Source organism: Vicugna pacos, chromosome 7, assembly GCF_048564905.1.
Source record: "Vicugna pacos chromosome 7, VicPac4, whole genome shotgun sequence".
NCBI lineage: Eukaryota > Metazoa > Chordata > Mammalia > Artiodactyla > Camelidae > Vicugna > Vicugna pacos.
Window position 1 is genome coordinate 30,236,056 of NC_132993.1, and position 15,578 is coordinate 30,251,633.

Here is a 15,578-nt window from a genome sequence, read left to right on the forward strand (position 1 = left end):
AAGCCAAATTCACTTTTTTGCCTTTATGATCATGAGCAAGTCTGATAACCTGTGTGAGCTTCAGTTTCTTCATCTGTAAAATGAAGATAAAAGTCCTTACTCAAATCATTGGAGTGTTTGATTCAACTTGTGACTGTGGCTACTATTATTTTGCATTCTATGGCTTTCAACTAGTCCATGAGGTCCTGTGATCAGTCTCCTCAATGAATTAATGTTTCATGGCTATGTACTTTCTATAACCATGAAAAATTTAAAATGGTAGTATATTTCTTTGATTCTAAAGGAACATTGTTCTTCAGTGACAAGGGAAGTGTGAAACTACAACCCTGTAACTGAAAGCCTTTCCTAGATGAGAGCACAGTTATTTGAGGAATTTGATTTATGTAATTAATGTTGTAATAAGTGCCTTTAAAACCTAAAGAGCCAAAAATAATCATATGTACTAGTTAGGTAAAACAAAGACAATATAAATTTTACTTCTTTCTCTGTAAAATACTATAATATCTACAAAAATTGAGTGATAAGATGTACTCATGAAACAAAGCCATTTTCTGCCGTTTGTCAATCAAAATGAATAATTTCAAAGTCTCATTTTCAATTAGATTATTTTAATATTTAACTACCTAAAATGCCCCAATCATATTCTTTAGAAAATGGTTAGACTAGAATACTGCAGTTCTAATGATGACATTTTATTATGATAAAAATGACTTCATTAATTGATGATCATATATCAAGTCATAGAGTAGATAAGGGATATAAAAAAACTTCAAGCCTAAGATAATATAAAACAATTTGAATTGTTTAGAATTTTTTAGGGATAAACCTTCATGATCCTTTTAGTTCTCACAAAAATACATAAATTTATTTATTATAAATTCATTTACATTAAGTGGCCTGTGAATTTCTTTTATAAGGTCTGTATAAGTTGACAATGTATTGATGTTATCCGAAATCTTACCATTAAGATACAATAAAAATAAAAAATATAATGAACCTTTAGCAGAATGATACGAGAGATGACAAGTGTATAGGGAGGTTTGGATTTTTTATCACAGATATTCCTATTTATGGTTTTGGATCAATTTTAGAACATGTAAAATTTTTTGAAAATACATTGATGACTTTCCAAGATTTTGAAATATGACCTTTTAAAGAAATCAGTCTTGTTTCTCCTTTATTCTCTGCATCCTTGAAAGAACATTCACAACTTCATAATGAAAATGATGTCAAAAGTTCACTATATTGAGGATGAAAAATACATATACATTTAAGTGTCACATGAGAGATACATTTTAAGTTGAAAGTAACTGTGAAGTATGAAGCATCATCTAAACATAATTGTTGATTTCTGAAGCAAAATGTCTTTTATTTTATGGAAGTCTTATTAATAAATATTAATGTTTAAGCTTTAATGGAGTTAGGTAAATTTTTAAAAATAATTTAAGACTTTTTACTGAATATAGTGAATAATTAACTTGTGTATTTCCATGTTTGCAGGAAACAATTTAATTGTATGAGAAGCTTCTAAAAAGAATATAAACTGTAGTATTAACTTATTTAAATACAGCAATAAGCACTAATCATAAATATGTCTAATGATATCAAAATATAATATTACACCTTGTCAATTCTTTCTTATTAAAGGAAGAATACTCCTTTCATTCATTCAGTTGGAAAGACCATTTCCTCATCTCATTATTTCTCCAAGAGAGAATATGCTCAAGGTTCATTTTAATTTTGATACACTATATTTTCTGAAAATAAAATGCAGTTAAATATTGTAGTGAAGTTTTAAAAACAACTGTGGAGGCCTAATTAAATATTTATTTATGATACCATAAGATTCAATAAGATAATATATGCAAAGTCTATAGTACCGAGGTTTCTATAGGCTACTCACTCAGTAAACAGGAAGAGATACAAAATCCATTATCCAAAACCTTAGGGCTAAATGTGTTTCCATGTATCAATATTTTAAATTTTGAAAAATAATATGGTATATATACTATTTATTCCTTGGCACACTCCAGAAGAGTCCAAGACAGCATCCTCTAATCAAACACATTGATAAATCTATAGTAGTGCATTTGGAGATTTACTGCAAGTAGGATAAAGAAAGGCTATATTTGTTTTAGATCAGATATTTCCACAAAATGGGTTTGTGCCAAACCTTAAAAAAAAGAAAAAAACTTCTTATTTTCAGAGCTTTTTGGATTTTGGAACTGCAGTTAAGAGGTGAATGATTGATAATATGAGAATTAAAATGCAATTTTATTGGGAAAATAAGGCTGTATCTACATCAAAGTGTTGAATGCATCATTTTGGAAATAGGGCAAACCAATAATTATTTGAGGATTTACCTGACAATGTAAGACACACAAACTTCAAATAAGCATTTTGCAAAATGTGTGAAAAAAATCAGTGGGACCTAGGGGAAAATAAAATTTAGAATCAGAATGGTTTTCCCTACCTGTAATTAAAACTTGAGAGTCCACCGTGTTTGGTACGAGGCCTTGTCATCTTCTAATTTTGTATAATTTCCAGTGATCATGTCATCAGTAATCTCCTAAGTATAGATGTTACATAAATTTTATCCACAGTTCTTATTGCACTTCTGAATTCCAGACCCATATATCCAACTGTCTACTTCACATACCATATTGAACACTTTCAAAACATCACAAACTCAGTATGTTTAAAATCAAACTTATGATTCTCAGTCCCCCTCAACAAACCCCAAAAAACTCAGTCTTCTCTGTGAAGAAGCCAGTTAACTCAGGTGCCATTTCTTAATCCATTTTTAAACATCCTTTGAATCCATCTACTTGCTTCCATGTGACTATGCAACCCTTATTATCACAAAAGCCTAGTTCAAACAGCCCCTTATTCTCTCCTGGATTCTCTCATTTTACCCCTATAAAATTCATCTGACTGAGCTGCTATTGCCCCCTTTTTTATGATAAAGAAAATAAGGCATCTTTATATACCTAAAGGATTGCATTAAATAACCCTACTAGCCTCTCCAGCCCCACACCACACGATAATCTCTGCTCTAGTCCTATCATCTCCTTTCAGTGCATTTTTCTTATCTTGTTTCTTCCCACCAGGGTCTTCACATATGCTGCTTCATCTCCCTGCAATGCTTTTTTTATACTCTTCCTCTAGTCAGTTCTTACTTATCCTCCAGATTCAGCCCTATTATCCCTTCCTTGGGGAAGCCTGTCCCCAACTTCTGTCTAGATAATCTTTTTATACATGCTCATACTCATATGTGTATCTCCTTCCCAGCACTCAACAGCGCTTGAAAATTTACAGTGATTTGTATGACTATTAGATTAAAATCTGTTTCTTCCACTTGTCCATAAGCTGCGTGAGGATGGGGATCATGCTTCACTTTGCTTAGTATTGCTACCCATGCTAATGGTTAGTATATTTAGGCAAACACGTGTCTATTAAGTGAATGAATCTGTGAAACTAGTAGCAGAAACTGTCATTTGAATGACTTGTTTCCATTTTATCTAGGTCTTTCTGCTTGATTTTGTGACACCTTTTTCTTTCATAGGGTTTATCACATTGTGTTATAATTATATGTTTAATTATCTGTCTCTCCTAGTAGACTGTGAACTCTTTGAAGACTGGGTTATGTCTGTTTTGTTCCTAATTGTATCCCCAGAGCTTATCACAGTAGCATAAAACCTGATGTGTTGTTGGCACTTAAAAATATTTGTAGAATTAATGAATCCTAAGCCTGTGAATGCAATATCAAACATATTTTAAGGTATTATGGTTTAGGTTATCTGTATTTTTCATATTAACTTATTTTGGTTATTGATGATGTTGCCAGTTGACTTTAGTGTGTGCATGGCTGTTGTATCATTTTGAAGTCAACAGGAAGTGGTCAGTCTCTGATGTGATTCTTAATTGATATTTATGACTCAAAAATTCTAAATACACATATTCTTAAAAAACATATCAGACTAAACAAACCACAGTTATTACTGGTATTTGTTATAATTCTTCTAAAGGTATAAAATGATAATTTTCCTGAGATATGAACATAAAACAAATCAATGCAAGTATAGATGGAACTAGATGGAGTTGTAAAGGAAGCTTTGTCTTTACTGTAAAAATATGAGTGCTCATGTAGTGCAACTGTTTTTACTGCTAGAACACTATTGAATTAGGAAAACTCTGCTTAGTAATATTCATGCCTCTTTAAAGTCTCTTAAGTGGGGTCTCTTCTAAAGACACACTATTAGAATTATCCAAATTCAAATGATTGGGACTGGAGGAATATATTACAATCACATTTTATATTATTATCCATTAAATAATATTCAGCTGAAATATGCTGACAGTTATTCAGAAATCTGCGTAAAACTTTTGATGAACCCGGCCTTACTTTGTTCAGTAGTTATATCTCAATCAGACAAGCTCGACTGTATAATTTTAGGTTTAGTCAAGGTGAGATTTATGGGTATATCATATCCAAAGACTGCTGTGAAGAAAGTAAGATTTGAAGAAATGAGTTATTAATCTTTGCTACAGAACATTAACAAATGTCATTTGGCTTTTGTGAGTAGGTATCTAGGAGGTAGTAGATTCATAAGCCCCCCAAAATAGGTTTCTTCTTATACACCTCTAATACTAGGAACATAATTAATAGTTACCTATTACTCACTTGTGAAGTCCAAGCTTTTACTTCATTCATTAAATTCAAGTTTAGTGCAAAATTAACAAAATTAAATAAGAACTATCGTGTTGTAGTGAATGGTATTGTCTGTCTTGCTTTTCGATGGGGTTGTGTGTATATACATGCTTGAGTATGTGTATGTGTTTGTGTGTGTGTTGGTGATAGTGAATGTGTTTTATTTACTATCACTGGATAGTAAATAAATGTAGAATAAATAAACTTCTTGCTCGATACATTTCTGTTTCTGTTCCTGCAGATAGTCTAAACACGCTTATTAGGTAGGTGCCCATGTTTGCCTGATTAATTTGTCTGGCAAGTCAAATTAATGGTCTAAAAAAGTCTTGTTATTGAGATAATTGCTAGTGTGATGTTTGCCATCATTTTTTAGTTCTGAATTTCAAAAGGCCAGTACCCAGAAGGTGTTTCGTCTCCTCCCAGGTTCTGTGCCCGCAGTTTAGTTAAGTGGTCTCCAGGTGGATGGTGACACTTGGGTCACAGACCAGCTTTCTGGAGAGGAATGACTTTCCCCTGGGACTGGCTTTAACAAAGAGCAAACTCTCATTAAATGTTTGCTGAGTGGATGTTGAAAGAATTAGCTGAGGGCTTTTACCATTATCTTGTAGTTTCTCTATAAAAAGAACATTTTAAAGAAGCTATCACACATATATATATCTGCATATATATGAATTATGTCTAAAAGTGTTTATATGACATGTAGCAATATCTAAGAAGATATAATACAAGTAGACATTATTGTAGATAGAGTATCATGGGGCAGATGAAGTCCTTCAAAGATTTTTTTTGTGTAACTACCCACTCATTTGTTTCTAAAATTTCCTTGTACAATGCACTCTCTGTGTTATTATCGACCGCATAGGATCTGACACCCACATGAGAACTAAGTCAGAAGGCTACAGTGAGGAAGAATGAAGTGTAAATTAGGGGAATGAACTCATGCATCCAGGTACCTAATTTTAAAACCACTGTGTGAAAATAAGGATGCCTCCTTGTGGGGTTACAGAGAGCCCTTCTAGCCAGCACTGCTTGCCTGACCCATATCACTCAGTAGTTCTTCTACCTACCAGAAGATTTTAAATCCAATGCAGATTGGGCCACATAACATTTTGTTAGTCTTAACTAGTTTCTAACTAAATATTTGAAGATTTATGGAGTTAAAACCTCCCAATACTGATCTAAAGTCCAGAATTAAAAAAAAAACTTCAGATATCAGATACTCTAAATTATCTTCTTTTGTGTCAATTTCTATTGTCAGAGAATGAGAGCTGACATTTTTCTATGGCATTAGACTGCTTTCTCATGGATTTCCATCAATTCTGTCAGTAGGATTCCTGCACCTATTCTGGTCTGAAAACATGAATAGAAAAAAAAAATCCACACATACATACATTTTGTGTTTGTGATTGTGGTCCCCCAATGATGGTGTTTTACAACCAGGAGAATCGTTTTTTTCCTTCTCGACCAGTTCCTTCCCTTTAGTTTGTTGTACTTGCAGGAATTTGTGTATTTCTAATTTAAAAAATACTTCAATTGACTCATTAAACACATTGCCCTTATCCTGGTTCTCTTATTAATGGATCTAAACACTTTTTATAGCTCACGAATCTATGTATTTCTAATTTTTAAAAAGACCCACACCCCTTTATTAGAATATGGAAACTTTACATTTGAAGCATATTTTTAAAAAATTAATTGGACCTTTTAAGCGAAGTTTTTCATTTTCATAAGTGCAAATAATGGAGCTTTAAACAAATCATAATTTCTATTGAACGCCTACTTTGACATAATTGATATTGGGTTAATGATCTAACCAGATGATCCTCTGGGTTAGTGCATTCAAATATGGAGTCTGCAGTATAAACTGGTTTGGAGAACACTGCCTCCTCTCAGTGCTGTGCAGGTTACCTAAGGGTCAAGTTAGATTAGTACAAAGTTAAATGTTTGGGCTTTCACCTGAGCTGATTCATATTATGCTTTGGGCCTTTGATCAAGAATAAACATGGTGGATGTTATGGTGCACAGCCAACATAAGCCCCTTCGAGACTGAACCGTTCTTGCCTCCACCTGATCCTGTTTTCCGCACTCCACTGCAGCTCAGGTTCTGAGAGCACTCCTCAAGAAACCTCCTACAAGCCAGTCTCAGTTTATGTTTCCTGAATAACTCAATTTAGGACAACAAATATATATATATATATATATTTTTTTTAATATGGGCATACAAATAATTTCACCGCGTATTTTGCAAAAGTTACTATTGGAATTTATCATTCAAGTCTTCCCCAAAAATCTAGTTTATAAATTCTTAGATATTATTCTTAAAAATATTTGTCTTTCCTCAGAACTGATATGATATAATTATTTATTAAGAAATGTGTATTAGTTTGAACTATATGGAATAGACATTTTGTAGATCAAAAATGATCAAATATCTTCAATTTCATAAGGTTCTAATAAGTTTTTAAATTTTTTTCTTTGGCTGCCAAGATGCTTGTGGGTAAATTTTGTACTCGACTGCAATATTACATGTTATCTTCAGCCTACATTTTCTGGTGTAAATACTTACACCATTACACCAGAAATACCACATTTACACATCATGTTTGTTTGTAATGTTTTGGAAAATAGGGAGACTATAAGTAAATAAATTATTTTAAATGAAATAAAAAAGATTTCTGTGCCGTAGACAAAACGTTGAACTTAAACCGGTCCATAATTTTAGTTTGCAATAACAGCATGCCAGAGAGATAATGTTGAGACATAATTCAGAGTTCAGAGATATGATTTGTTATTTTCAATAGCAAAATTTTCCTATGTCTGGGTGGTTTTAATCTCTTTGACAGTCCACATATAACAGTCTACAGCTGCTCTAGCCTTCAAGGTGATGACTTAATACATTCTGATCATGGTTTACCTGTTCCTCTGGTGGATTCCCAAACTCTGATCACCATAGTTATTAACACACTGTACTTGAGTCATTCATTCATTGAACACATGTGAACATATATTTTAAATGCCTGCTGGGTTATGTATAGGAAATATGGCAGTCCAGCAGCCAGCAAGAGAAACGCAGTGCTTGCCTTTGAAGATCTCTTGTTTTTCTTTTCTTTCTAAACTGTGAATAGAAGGCAAGTTCTTTGAAGGTACACTCTATGGTCATCTCCCTTCTACCTTCAGTGTACCACTCAGTGAACACACATTTGTCACTCAAAAATATTTCTTAAGTAAGTGAATAAATGAGCAATGACAACTTATACTTTTATTTACTTCATCTCACCAAATACTGAGACTTTTAGTAAAACAAATCCAACCAATGGTTTTATGGTTGTCTTCAGTTCCCAGGCATTAAAAGTATTTTAAAATTGGTTGCACATGGTTTAACTGATGTTTTACACTTAGCTGTCTCATTGATATCAGCCCATAATTGGAAAAGACAGAGGTTTTCTTGGGAGTAGTTTAATTACATTCTATTGAATCTTCCCCTCCACTACTGAGCTTTCAGACTATTATGCTTAGTTTATAGATGTTATATAGATAGGGTCCAAGACAGTCTTCACTTTTGCTTGGTAGACCATCATAATTCCCTATAAATAACCAATAATTTAGGCAGAATTAGAATTTCATATTTTATTGTGACTTTGTATAGAGTGGTCTAATTAGATGACAGTCTTGCTTTGAGAAAAATATTAGTGTGAGTTCCTTTTCATGGATTAATATTTGTGACTGCCAGCCTCTTGTCTTCTTTCACTCTGATCCTTTGCATTTGAGATTTCCTTCCCTCTGTCCCCTGTATAGGACTATCTCCTTCGAATACCACCAGATTTATTATCATTTTCTCTTTAAATTAGTTTTTAGAAACCATTGCCTCTTGTGGCATTTTTAATTCATTGTATACATTACTCAGCTTTTACTTTGTATTCCAGTCATTTCAGTCAGGAGCCAATATTGTGTAGTGTTTAGGAAGCCAGATCCTGTATTCTAGCTCCATCCCTTGCTAGTGGATAACAGCCACTAGCTGCTACAGTGATAGTGATAACAGTCACACCATTTGGCCTCTTAGTCTCAATGGCTTAAATTATATGGTGCGGTGGGGTTACTTTTGATATCTGTCTTTTAAGGTTGTAACAAGGATTAAATGAAATAATGTATGTAAAATGCTTAGCATAGTGCCTGGTATCTGTTGCATATTGTTACTGTTATCATTATCAGTTGTTTTTGCTGTCTTTGATATTAATGTTGCCCAAGTAGACTGTGAATTTTAAGAGCCTTAAGATCACACCTAAAATTTCCCTTGTACTCTTGATGTAACACAAAATGCAATATATACTCTAGCAAAAGCTTTTGGAGTCAATAGATGAAAAGGGAGAAATGAATTTGTTAATGAATGTTGTAAATTCTGATTCAACATACTTTTCTTAGACTAATAAATTATATTCCTTAGCATTCAGTTACATTGTGTGAAAGTAGTTCAGATTTGTGAATCTGAAAATGCTATTTATAATGTATATTTTGTAAATGTACACAGATTAAGAAGGATTAACTTAAAACTGTAGGTTAAGCTAAATAGCTACCCTAAAAAAATTTCCACTGGCATTTTAATGAAATGTTATTTTACAACTTTAAAGCTCATAGCAATATAATTAGTAATATGTGTAATCTTTATTACCAATCTTAATCTTTTTTACATGACTGAAAAATTATTTTATGGTAGTACAATTAAAATAATGCTAAAAATGTCAGCATAACAGAATTAAACTAAAGTAACTACTACAATATTGTACCCCAAACCAGCTAATTTAAATGCAAAATACTTTGTAAAGGCTATTTATCTGGGCTAATGCATGTTAAGGGATTCAAGGAGTAGTTTGTGTTACAGAAATAAAAAGAAAAATAAGCACTGTACAGCAATCTTTACTATTGTTTAACATGAGGGAAATATTAAATAGGTTTATATATAGGCCACTTGAGGAAAATGTATTAGAAGCCACATCACAGCATAGTAAATATAAAGGGGACTGGCAGGCAATACTATTTTCAGAGGCTTTTAAAGGGGAAGCTTGAAATACTTAAAACTGTCCTTATACAAATAATGGTATATCATTAACTATGATAGCTAGACTGAAGACGCCCAGAATTTTAAGTCTGTATTTTGAAAAAGGGATTTCAAAATACTGGAAAATTGCTTAGGTGGCTCATGACACTGTTTAGATTTTTCTCTGAATTTTTCTTTCTTTCAATTCATAATGACTCTAACAAAGTATTGTTATTATTAAGTGAGAAGATGGAAGTGTTTAAAATAAAGATTTTTTAAAAATTAATCTCAGTATAGAAACTTCGGAAAATATAGAAAACTGAAAAAAATATCACCTAGATTTTCACTACCCATAAAGTATCAAACAATATTTAGTATATGTGTTTCTGGTCTCTGCTCTTTAATGGATAATTTTTTTTAATTTTAGTAAAAAATAGTTATGATTATATCCAATGAAATATGTATGTGTAGTATAAAGAAACCCAAGAAATATATATTATATAAAGATCACTAGTAATAGTGAATCAGCTGTGTTTTCCTCTTATTATTTTAGCCATTCTTTCTCAGACCCTCAAAAAGTTTTGCTACTTATATGCTTACTTCAAATTCTTTTCAGTTGCGTGTTACTTGAAGGGCTGTTCTTTAGGACTCTGTTAGCATTTCAAGTATTTTAATAAAGATTAAATTACTTCTTAAAAACTGTAATCCATTAATATCTTATGTAAATTATGACAGAAGCATAGACCATAAATTTGAAAAAACTGCATGTTATAGTGTTTATTGTCATAATCCAGTTGTTGAAAGTGGAATTCATTTACGAGCTGTTGCTACACATTGCAATTGTTTGGTTTCTATTTTGTAGGTCCCAGCACACCTGGAAAGTCCTGCAAGGACTCAGCTACAGAAAGTTCAGAGACAGCAAGTAAAACCCTTCATGACCCTTGACCATCAGATAGTCAATCAGACTCTTAAACGGTCACAGCCTCCGACACCAAGCAGTACATTTCTGGTACAGCATGGACACCCGTCTCCTGAGAGTGATGCTGGCCTCACTGGAAATCCACTCACCAAGTTGCTAACTGTTGGGAAAGAAGATGACAATGTGGAATGGCATGTATGTCATAAATCTCTACATGCATATTTACTTAAACTTTTCAATAATGGATATATAAAGAATTTTCCAAAAAGAAAGAATGCAGAACTAGGTTCTCTATTCACTCTGAAAATCATAAAAATATATGTAGGATGAAAATCATCTGTACTGTAAATATTAGAACTCACCCAATACAATATATCTTACAACAACTTTCTTCCAAAGTTCGTTTCCTTGTACAGAAGGTTGATTTCTAAAGGAAAAAACAAATCCTAAAGGATATGCATAAGCCACTGAATTCTAGGCAAAACCTAGAAAATGATCTTATTTCTTATGAAATATGTTTTCTAAAAAATGAGAAAGAGTAAGTAACATGTATCATTCTTCTCAATTTCTTAGTAAATATTTTTTTTCTTTAGGCACACAGCTTACCTTTTATTTTATAATAAGTTTGTACATTATAAGAGAAACTTACCTGATCTTAGTGGTCCTTTAAGTGGTGTCAGTCAAATGGAGTTGCATGGCTGGGAAAGATTGAAAGCGTAAATAGATGCAGTGGTCTAGGGGCAATTTGCACACTGGCTGCAGACAAAAGTTTTCAATTTTTTTTAACCATTGTTCTTTAAACTGTGTTTTTAAAAGTCTCTTCAATCATTGATGTCTACTTAATCATAATTTTATTCCATATGTTATAGTTTTAATGTGTGTTCTCTTTGAATTTGGCTTATCATGTACACATTTTCACATACTACTATCATTCCCAGTCTTGCTATCTTTAGTAGCTAAGATGTATCCTATATTGTTGCAATTTCCTAATATTTTTTTGATTGTTGCTGGAGTCCTCTTCACAAAGCAGAAAGTGTTCAGTCTTTAGAGTCAGATGGCATAAAGTTAGAATCACCACTTACTTGTGTGATCTCAGTCCTTCACTTCTCTCACCAACATTTCTACAGCTTGAAGAGTTTTTCTGATGCTTACATTTTCTGACTTGGGGGGTGGTGGGGAACTCACTGTGATTCTTTATTTTTATAACATTTTTTGGATGTATGTATATTTGTTTTTTAATTGAAATATAGTCAGTTTACAATGTTGTATCAACTTCTGGTGTGCAGCATCGTTTCCATCACACATGAACATACATATATTCTTTTTCATATTCTTTTTTACCCTAAGTTACTATATAGTTCCCTGTGCTATACAGTATAAACTTGTTGTTTATCTATTTTATACATATTAGTTAGTATCGTCAAATCTCGACTCCCAATTTATCCCTTCCCACCCCATTCCCCCCGGTAACCATAAGTTTGTTTTCAATGTCTGTGAGTCTTTTTCTGTTTTGTAGATGAGTTCATTGGTTTCTTCTTCTTCTTTTTTTTTTCTCCTTTTTTTAGATTCTACATATGAGTGATATCATACGGTATTTTTCTTTCTCTTTCTGGCTTACTTCACTTAGGATGATGATCTCCAAGTCCATCCATGTTGCAGTAAATGGGATTATTTATTCTTTTTCATGGCTAAGTAGTATTCCATTGTATAAATATACCACAACTTTTTTATCCAGTCATCTATAGATAGACATTTAGTTTGCTTCCATATATTTGCAATTGTATATAGTGCTGCTATTAACATTGGGGTGCATGTATCTTTTTGAATTAGAATTCCCTTCAGATATGTGCCCAAGATTGGGATTGCTGGATCATATGGTAAGTCTATTTCTAGTTCTTTGAGGATTCTCCATACTGTTTTCTACATTGGCTGCACCAAATTATATTCCCACCAACAGTGTAGGAGGGTTCCCTTTTCTCCACAACCTCTCCTGCATTCATCATTTGTGGATTTTTTTAATGATGGCCGTTCTGACTGGTGTGAGGTTATACCTCACTGTAGTTTTGATTTGCATTTCTATGATAATTAGCGATATTGAGCATCTTTTCTTGTGCCTATTGACCATTTGTATGTCTTCACTGGAGAATTGCTTTTTTAGGTCTTCTACCCATTTTTGGATTGGATTTTTTTTATTATTAAGTTATATGAGCTGTTTCTATATTCTAGAAAATAAACTTTTGTCCCATTCATCCATACTGTGTCTTTTGACTAGAGAATTTAATTCATTTACATTTAAAGTAATCATTGATAAATAAGGATTTACTACAATAAAATATTATTAGTTGTTTTCTGGTTATTTTGTAGATCCATCATTTCTTGTTTCTTGTCCTGCTACCTTTTTTGTGTGTTTTGCTTTTTGGTATCAGCATGCTTTGAGTTCTTTATCAAGCTGTGTTGTTGTTGTTGTTGTTTGCATAATTACTGTAAGATTTTCCCTTGTGGTTGCCATGAGATGTACATAAAATAACATAAATTTATAAACCCTATTTTAAACTGATAATAACTCTAATAGAATTTGTATTCTTTGCACTTTTTCTCCCTCTCTCATTTTAGGTTATTTCTGTTACAACTTATATTTTTTTATATTGGGTTACAAATAATAGATTATGGTTATTTTTGTTGCTTTTTTTAACTTTTTAACCAGAGTTGTGAGTCATGGAACTACCACTATATCTTAGAATTAACTGTGACTATATATATATATATTTTTCATTGTCAGTGAGAGTTATGATACTGTTTTGTGTTTTTATTATGTTAATTAGCATTCTTTTACTTCCATTTAAGGAACTCCCTTTAGCATTTCTTGTAAAACAGGTCTAGTGGTAATGAACTCCTCAACTTTTGTTTGTTCAGGAAAGTCTTTATCCCTCCTTCATTTCTGAAGGACAGATTCACTAGCGGAATTCTTGGTTGACAGTTATTTTCTTTCAATAGTTTAAATATGTCATCCCATTGTCTCCTGACCTGAAAAATTCTGTTAAAAAATCCAGTGATAGTCTTAGGGGTTCTCTTGTATGTTACTTCTCACTTTTCTCTTGCTGCTCTTAACATTCTTTCATTGTCTTTGACTTTTGGCAATTTAACCATACTGTCTCTTAGTGTAGCCCTATTCAGGTTCAAATTATTTGGGGTCTTTTGGGTTTCGTGGATCTGGATGTCCATTTCTTCATTTAGGTTCAGGAAGTTTTCACCCATTATTACTTTAAATGTATTTTGTGTCCTCCCCCTTCTCCTTCTGAAATTCCTATAATGCAAATATTGTTTCTTTTCATTGTGTCCCATAATTTCCATAGGCTTTCTTCATGCTTTTTTCATTCCTTTTTGTTTTTGCTTCTTTGACAGGGTGCTTCCTTATGTCCTAGTGTCTGGGTGGCTGATTTATTCTTGCAAGGTCAAGTCTACTTTTGAAGCTTTCTATTGAATTCTTCAGTACAGTTAGTGTACTTTTCAACTCCAGGATTTCTGCGTTTTTTCAAAAAATTATTGCTATTTCCTTTTCTAACTTCTTGCTTTGTTCATATATTATTTTCTTAATTTTGTTAACTTTGTTTAGGCATCTGTCTGTGTTTTCTTCTAGTTTACTAAACTTCCTTAAGAGGATTATTCTGAAATCTTTGTCTGACTATTCATAGATCTCCATTTCTTTAGGGTCAGTTATTAGAGTTTTATTAGTTTCTTTTGGTGGTATCATATTTATCTGATTTTTTGTGATCTTTAAACACTCATGTTGGTATCAGTGGATTTGAGTAATATGGGCCCCAGACTTTACAGGTTTGCTTTGTTAGAGACAGTTCTTCACCAGTCTTCTCATTTGGGGTTTCTGGGTGTGTCTGCCACCAATGTCCTTAGGCAGGTGGGGCCTGCTATTATGATCTATTTTGGGGTGAGGCAACTGTTCAAACTCTGAGGATAGGGATGCTACCAGCTGAGAAGAGTTGAATATACTATTGGGTTTGTTTCCTACACAAGTGAGGTTGTAGAAGGGGCTCAATAGTTGCCTGAATTCTCTGATCAGGCTTACTAGGTGGTTGGGACTGGATATAGCACATGGAGCTATGAATAAGCTTCTGTGTCCTGGCAGGGAAGCAGACCAGGGCCCAGGGCCTGTGCAGTTTACTGTTTGGAGGCCTGAATAAGGCCTAAGTATGCACTGAATTCCCTGGTCAGATGAGGCCACTTATTTTGCTCTGCAGTTGGGGGAGATCATGGGCTGTGCTCTCTGTTCAAGTGCTGCTGTATGCAGGGCTGTTAAATAGGCTATGCAGCTTCCCATATGCTCTGATTAGTTTCCCTAGTTAGATGGGCTCAAGTCTGTATTCCATGATGAGCAAGGCTGTGAATCAGATTCCCTACCCAGACACAGTGGGAAAAGCTGCTCTAAAACCAGTAAAGCACTTTGTTGTTTTAACTCAAGTTGATTCAAACCCAGGTTCCTTGGCTGAAAGGGCTACTGGGTTTGCTCTGCAAACTATCATTTCTGTCTGCCCTTTGCTCAGCTTGAGTGCTACTGGGTTGCACAGCTTTCAGGTATTTTTGCCAGCCCTTGTGATCAGATGGGGCGAGAAGACACTCTCTACAGTGGGTGGGGTTGTGTCTCAGCCCCCTGTGCATGGGAAGGAGGGGAATGGGCCCCTCCAGGTTATTCTCAGTTTTCCAAACAGTTTCTCTGGTTGAGAGGAGCCAGGAGCTACCCTCAGCCTTGCTATGGATTAATCTTCCTGTCTGTCCACAGCATGGGAAGACCCCTTGCCTGGTACTACTTTCCTCTGAGGGCAATATGCTCTGCCTGCCTCCCTATCTTTTGGCTTGAGCACCACTGGGCTGCACAGTTTCCAGCAGTCGTCACTAGCTCTTCT

At 33.7% G+C, this 15,578-nt stretch overlaps 1 protein-coding gene across 2 annotated transcripts in view; it reads left to right on the top strand.

Annotated features, from left to right (window-relative positions):
* The window catches only part of TFEC (transcription factor EC), a 165,457-nt gene that overhangs the window by 115,526 nt on the left and 34,353 nt on the right, over nt 1–15,578 (top strand). For both annotated transcript variants that reach the window (XM_072965418.1, XM_015240837.3), the window contains exon 3: nt 10,606–10,857. In XM_072965418.1, the coding sequence (XP_072821519.1) occupies nt 10,678–10,857 (180 nt within the window). In that variant the 5' untranslated portion in view covers nt 10,606–10,677. The remainder of the gene's footprint in view (nt 1–10,605; nt 10,858–15,578) is intronic.